Source organism: Nothoprocta perdicaria, unplaced genomic scaffold, assembly GCF_003342845.1.
Source record: "Nothoprocta perdicaria isolate Ctin4 unplaced genomic scaffold, notPer1 scaffold_70, whole genome shotgun sequence".
Taxonomy (NCBI): Eukaryota; Metazoa; Chordata; class Aves; order Tinamiformes; family Tinamidae; genus Nothoprocta; species Nothoprocta perdicaria.
The window spans coordinates 2,181,785-2,189,110 of NW_020455977.1; the positions used below are offsets into that span (position 1 = coordinate 2,181,785).

General features: G+C 39.9%; 1 protein-coding gene across 5 annotated transcripts in view; it reads right to left on the minus strand.

The window, feature by feature from the left end:
• The window catches only part of SATB1 (SATB homeobox 1), a 70,736-nt gene that overhangs the window by 19,289 nt on the left and 44,121 nt on the right, over positions 1 to 7,326 (minus strand). For all 5 annotated transcript variants that reach the window (XM_026050820.1, XM_026050816.1, XM_026050821.1 and 2 more), the window contains one exon: positions 5,522 to 5,677. In XM_026050820.1, the coding sequence (XP_025906605.1) occupies positions 5,522 to 5,677 (156 nt within the window). The remainder of the gene's footprint in view (positions 1 to 5,521; positions 5,678 to 7,326) is intronic.

The window sequence follows — 7,326 nt, forward strand, 5'->3', positions numbered from 1 at the left end:
AAAAAAAAAAAAAAAAAAAAAAAAAAAAGAAGGTTTTAAAGCCAAGATTTAAAAACAGGAAGTGACTCAGCTGCTCTCAGGGAGACAAAGAAGGGAGAATATTCCTCCTCAAAGTCATGGTGGCCCTGCAAGACCAAGCATCCTTCTTGACCCCAGGCTGGTGGCCCTTGGGCAGAGCAGAAGGCTCAAAGTAAAGCATGATGTGACCAGGAAAAAAGTAAATGTTGAGGCCCTCGCCCCGGGTAAAGCCATATTGTTCCTGGAGGGTTACTCTTGGTGATAAAAAGCTTTCTTTCCCCTCACTGGAAAATACTTGAATAGATCATTATATATCTGCGGTAATGGCGTGTTACATCTTCTTGCCAGATCCACAATACCGTGCTTGTTCAGTGTGGGAAGCTGCTTAAAAATGACTTTCCTATTAGAGTATATAGCTTAGTTTCTAGATGGAAAAAGCCAGATCAAAGATATAGCATTTATAAAACTGGCTGGTTAAAAAGATAAAAGTGAGATAACAGACATCAATTTTTCACCATAAATCTTTGGGTTTACTACAACATTAAAATTTCCAGTAAAAGCAGGGTTTTATATACCTGAACTCTAATGGCCTATTCTGAAAATATTTATGTCAGGAAAAGCATGGTATTTGCATGCCAAAAGCAGTTTTAGTGCCAATGTTTAGCATTCCCTTCCCATTTAACTCCTTCCGATCTACTCTGCAAACCTCAGGCAGGCTTCCTCGTGCTCCCCCAGCCTCTGTCCTCCTTCACACGCAGAGTTGAAAAGGAGGAAACTCCAGATCGAGTTTCCAGATCAATCAGCAGTGAAAAGCTGGACACTTCTAATAAAAGGCCACTGCACAAAGGACTCATGTGGTGGCTCAGAGCACAATTTACAGAGTGCCCTTAACCACTGATTTTACCTCTGCACTTTGCCAGTGCACCTCTTAATTTCAAAGGGAATTAACAGCCCAGGCAAAGCGAAGGGCCAAGACAAAAGGATGGGAAATTAGGCAACCTCGTGCCTTATTTCAGGAATAACAGGATGAAATTCACTTTAATTACATGAGGTTGCTGCAAGTATGGGTAGTGCTCCCTTCTTTCCATTCCCAAGTTAAAATGAAGGCATGCGGCTGTGAGCGCCAAGTCTCTTCAGCTTCCCCTCCTTCAAGGCAAAGGCATTTTTACTYTGTGAGAAGGCAGAGCATTTGACACCTATCTGGACATATACAGTGGTCTGCAGGACTGAAACCACAAAGGAGGATCAATTTGATCTACTAATTCTACTATAAATTGATTGTATCTAGGTGTGCAGGCCAACAGCCTTACATGGGACTCTTGGAAGTAGTAAAGTTGATATTACTTTAGTACTTGCAAGCTGGGAATTCCTAAATTTAAGAGAGGCTTAGAATCACATTTTTTCTTTCTTCCCTACTTCCTTCTAGCCACAGCTTTTCAAGATAACTCATTAATATAAGCAGAACTTCTCAAAATGTAGCAAACATACAGGAGCACAACAAGTCTCTACTTGCCTGATCTCTCAGGGCTCTTAGGTTTGGGTTTTTTTTTTGTTTGTGTGTGTGTTTGTTTTTAGGGAATAAAATTAGATTTCAGCATCTGTCACCATCCAGAAAAAGATTCATCCCTGGCTCCCACATGAAAACATTGTAACCAATGCACAGTTACTGAACCATGATGCCTTAATGATCATTACACAAATCAACTTTTTTTTATTTGAAATAACGAAATTAGGAATGTGCTTCCATAATTATTTGAATCAGACTGTCAGGTTACAAATTTAATAAAATCTCAATATGATTAAATCGTTAAAGCAAAGTATACCATACAAATGCATGTATGTGGGGGTTCTTTTCCTTTTTTTCACTTATTTAGGTGTGCTGAATAAATTTTAGATAACAATTTTATAAATAATACCCTAGTCCCATCAAAATCTAAATAACCTGGGAGCAGACACCCATCACGTGGTGTCTTTCATTTGTATGCTGTTTTCTAAAGCTCGCTTTCCAAAATAGCCTAATAAAATAAAAGTAGGCCTATTAGGCAGACCAAACTCAATAAAAAATGCAAGATTTTAAATATTGACATTACGTATTTTGTTCTAAAACCCAGAAAAGAAATTATGCATTCAAGCAATTGGAGTTATATCATCTTGCTTAGATTCTATGTATAAACACAGCAGCTGATAAAATTCGCATTTTGTTTTAACAGACATTTTGCGGATAACGTATTGATCCTTACAATTCTTAAGGAGCCTTAAAATTGTTAAAGACCTAGGCATCCTCACAGGAGAGGGAATGCATATGCCTCTGTAAAGCAACGAATTTCCTATGGGAAGGACTCGCCGAGCTCGGTTCCCAACATCCCTGCCGCCGATGCAGCCCATCCTTCAGGAAAGCGACCGCGCAGTTTTTGAGGGAACCACCGCCGCGGCGCACTGGGAAACTGCTCGTATGCACAAGAGCCCTCCCTTAAGCCAGGGCCTGATCTTAGCCCTGCTGTCACCAAGGTCTCTTCCTGCCCTCGTCACTCCTGCCTTGCCTTGTGCTGAAACCTCTGCTGGACAAGGCCTCCGCCACCCGCCCTGGCAGCAGCGGGCCTGTCCGCAGGCCCCTCACACCAGGCTGCTCTCATCCAAAGCACTAAGGCAGCACAAGGGGCGATTATCGAGTTTTACCTCCATGCTGCCTATATAGAAACTCAGGTGGAGCAGCACTTCATAGTGGATGTGCTCCGGGTGCCCTGGTCTGCACGGTGTTATCGGCAAGCCAAGCCACCTTGCAGCCGCTGGCTGCCCAGAAGCCCAGTCTCATCTTGACACAAACCAGTTTACTTAAAAATAATAATAATAAAAAAAACCCTCCAGCAGATCCCTGCCTTTGTGCACTGGAGGACCTCCACTGGATCACGTACTGGGCTGTGCTGTAACTCCAAGAGTTTACATTCAGCAGTTAATCAAGTTTTTATATCCAAAATAAAAAGACAGGAATGTTCGATTTTTGCCAGGTTTAAAAACAAAGATTTTCACCGGCACATCATTTTCTACTACGTGTCCTCCAGACTTTGCATTTTAGCTGCAGGTGATAATCCCAGAATTTCCATTTCTGAGTAGGAAACCTATATGCCCAAATAGAAAAGGCAATGAACCTCTTCATGAACCATTTAAGAGCCTCTTAAAGAACCTTTAAGACAAGTGTCTTTTGTGTGCGTTGTGTGCAAGAAAGATCTTTTCCCTAAGAAATAGTTCTCCTTTGCACTGTAGGCAAGCTCCAGTRCAGAATTTTTTACATGACAGCTATTGCCTGCAGCACACGTGGCTTGCTACATATTTAAAAAAATATTGACTGCCTGATTAGCAGTCAAATGGTTAGCGAAAACCAAACGCATTCCATTTACCTCTGGGGTTATTTCTGTGAAGCAGATTTCTACTACACTTTGGCTAACTACAGGCTGTTACTCTATCCTTCGGAAGGTGTCAGTCTTGAAAACTTGCTTAAATACATAAATTAACATTACATTGCTTAAATCCAGGAGCAAAGTAACCTCTGAGGATAAGGGCTTAATATCCACAAYGAACAAGAAGAGAACTGGGTGTTTTCTTGCGTTTGCATTGTATACACAAAACATAGCTTGTGCAAAATTCTTAATTTTGTACAAATACTAATACAAAAAAAAAAAAAAGTCGCTTCATCCTCTGGGAGATTTTATGCCTCACCTTGATTACTCATTTCTTTTACAATTCGCTTCGGGAGAGCTGTCCTGCCTCAGAATTTTAAGACTATATACTTCAATAAACACAGTGCCACACAACTAAAGTCTTATCAAAATCATATGGGCTGATAGATCAGATTCACACCTTAACTCTACTGAGTGTGACCAAGGGAAGGGGAAGGTGTAGAAAACAGACAATCCTCTAACTCCTAGCCTTGACATGTAAATAAAGACATCTGAGGAGCACACAGGTTGGAAGCTGCAGTAACATTCTATCATAATTAGAAACATTTCAAGAGCCCTGTAATTTCCAATCAAAATTACAGTAATTTCCGATATACAAGCCATGATTCATGACAGAATTTTTACATTCCATGGGAGATTATAGTGGCCTGATGTATGACACACTGAGTACAGCACTAACATAAACAATTCAGTTTAATGTTTAAACAGCACTTGGTGTTTAGAATCCCACAATAAAAGAAACATATTATTGTAGAAATTATCACTTTGACAGTGATTGAAGGGTAGGCAGGCATGTGGCCTATAAAGCTATAATTTTTACAGTCCACAGCTTGAGTTTAATCATTTTGATAYAACATTTCCAAAATATCCCTTTACATGTTCCTTACAGCATATAACTTAAGAGACAACATCCTTTCTGTACAATGAAAAGGTGTAATCTCCAAAATGTGAACACCATAGATGTCAAAAGTTAAATAGTACTAGAAAGCAAAGAGGCAAAGAAATACTAAAGGCCCAAGAAACATTAGGCTAACTGATCATTACACCGMCTTTCACTGGAAGAATACTGCATTTTTCTATGAAGCCTTATTAGAAACGTAAAGGAAAGAAATGACTGAGTAGACTTAGCATTTCATCTAACATGAAAATTTAACATTGTAGTCATTGATGCCTTTAACAAGTCTTTCAAGTTTCATAAAACCATGGGTCTCATCTTTCCCATTTTTCTGACTTGCTTGGTACATTCTCACTTAGGTCATGGTTCCACACAGTCAGACTTCCTTACAAGACACCTAACTTGGGATAAGCATGAGCAGCAAGAGAAGACCTTGCTTGCTTAATTCCCTCTCCTGCCACTAAACTTGTCAGAAATATTTTGTTTGAAAARAAAAAAAAAAAAAAAAAAAGTAGTGAAGTAGTGCACTGCACGACAAGGGCTTAAGACTGATTATGCAACATATATGTGTGCACATGTACAGGTAACCAAGCAGCCTTTGTAGTCCCTAAAGATCAGACAAGTTTTCTCAGGTTTAACTGGGATGACTGCATTTTTTCTCGACTCAGATGTCGGCCCCACTTCCAGGACACATCCTTAGGAGCAGGTCCGTTTCACCGGGCTCCATTTCTAATAAACTGTTTTCACAAAAACCAACCCCTCAAGCATTCCTGGTTACAAGCCCATGCAATTGCAAAACACCACAGCCGCCAGATTAACTCTGTGGCAATATATACAGCTCTCACACAGCTTTTTCCTCATTCACACCRACTATGAATTTATGAAACGGGTGCWTTCTGAGCTGAACAAGACCTGCAAGCATACAAGAAACACCGATGGGGAAGAGAAGACCATAGCTCAGGAAGCCACTTCTCAACTGGGTCCAGTGAATGGCAACCATGCATTGTCTTTACACTCAACGCTAAGATCTAAGTCATGGTCCTGCTCTGTTGTGCTAACCCAGGCAATCATTACAGCTCACACAAAACCAGATCCAAAACAGATCTGGTGGGAACAGGGTGGGAAAAAAGCCGCCATGCCTGGGGAACCTTACCTGGCTTTTGGTTGCTGCAACCTTTGCGAACAGTGCTTGAGACACCTTAGCTCTCTTCATTTCCTGCTGAATCTCATCATAAATGGAAGCATTAATGTTCATGGAGTTATTTTCTGTTTTTCCATTCCTCTCTGTAGCAATAGTAGCAGTTTTGACCTAGAAAATATATTTTGAGACWTTTTTTTATTATGAAAAACAAGCTATTTTTCCTTTCTTCCCCTGCCCCCCAGTAGTCATCCCTTCCATTTTATTCCTTTTATTCAAATCTCTTCAGATAATTCTCCAGCATTTCAGAAACTCAGCACTGTAAGTTCCCCACAGCTCAGGCAAATGTGAAACCAGAATATTTAGCATATTGTAACAGGTGAAGGCAGCTGAACTGTGAATATTGTCAGATGACCACTGTGAATTTCAATGTCATGAAACAAGTTAGGTGGACACCTTTCAAACAGCCTTATAGAGACTTGTGAATCCTTACAGGAGTCCTCTGCTCTGCAAATTAAGAATAAATTGTAACTATAGCATAAAAGAATCTCAAAGGAAAATAAAAGCACAGGCATATCTTGATTCATGCCTTAGATCTAGTGCTTCAAATGCATGATAGTGTATAAAAGTTGCCATTTTAGATTTAAATTTCTCTTTAACAATCGTGTTGTCAGTTTAATTTTGAAGCCATTTTAAAAATGTCTATTTAAATATACTCAGTCACTAAATCAAGATAGGGCTTTCTTAAAACTATTAAGTACTGTATTTTATTTACATACAACAAATCTATTTTTAATATTTATTCTTCTTGCAGTCCCATTAAAGAAATAAAAAAGAATGAAAACATGACCAAATGATCACTCCACTGCTACTTTTATTTTCGCTGCATGTGCATGTGTGTTAAGGAAAACCAGAAAAATAGATCAGTGGTGGCATGAAGCACAGAATATTACCCTTTCCCTCATCACAAAGTTTCTGGAAATGATGGAATTGATGCTTCAGCACCAAGAAGCATGCCACCAAGGTTACAGTGCAGTTTCTGCAGTACACTTTGAGAAGGACAAAAAAATCAGCAGGAGTTTTGAGAATTTTCCAAGAATATCCCTTCAGTAGCCCCTCCATACATAACAGTTTTCTTTAGCAGCTCTGCAGGCAATTCTTGCCTGACAGTAGTGGACCTAGAGATGAAGGGGCAGACTGGATTTCTGCCAGGAATCCACAAGGTGATGATGCAAATTCCAGCTTTTTGATTTTGATTCAAACCTACTGATTCATACTGAAACTGCTGTGAGCTCCATTAATTTAGCCATTGAGAAGTTAGATGTATAGCCTAAATCACTCAGGCTACCTCTAAGGTTAACAGACAGAGCAAGGTACTTCTAGAGGGTGATTCAGCCTCTTCTCAGGGATGTGTCCAAAACCACAGTTTCACTATCAGTTTAATCCAAGGCAAGTCAGCACCTTCCTGTGCTCTGAAGCCCCTCAGGGTTCCAAGGGAAATGACGATGACAGGATAAATCATCTTTTAATCTCACTCTGCATGAGCTTTCATTTGTCATGGGATCTCATGTGTGAGTCAAAGGCTTTGGGTGAGAGACATACTTAAGTAAACCACCAGATCATTTTTTCCTTGAAATGTCATGCTTAATTCATGGTAAGTGCCTTCTATGGTACCTTTAAGATAAAATAAAATAGTGCAGAATCTGTGAGGGCATGACACTTTTGCTGAGCTCAATTGTCTATCAGATGTTGGAGGAGCAATGTTCCTACCTGCCTATCAGCTGCAAAGGGAAAAACCTCAGGGAGAACAAATCATGTAC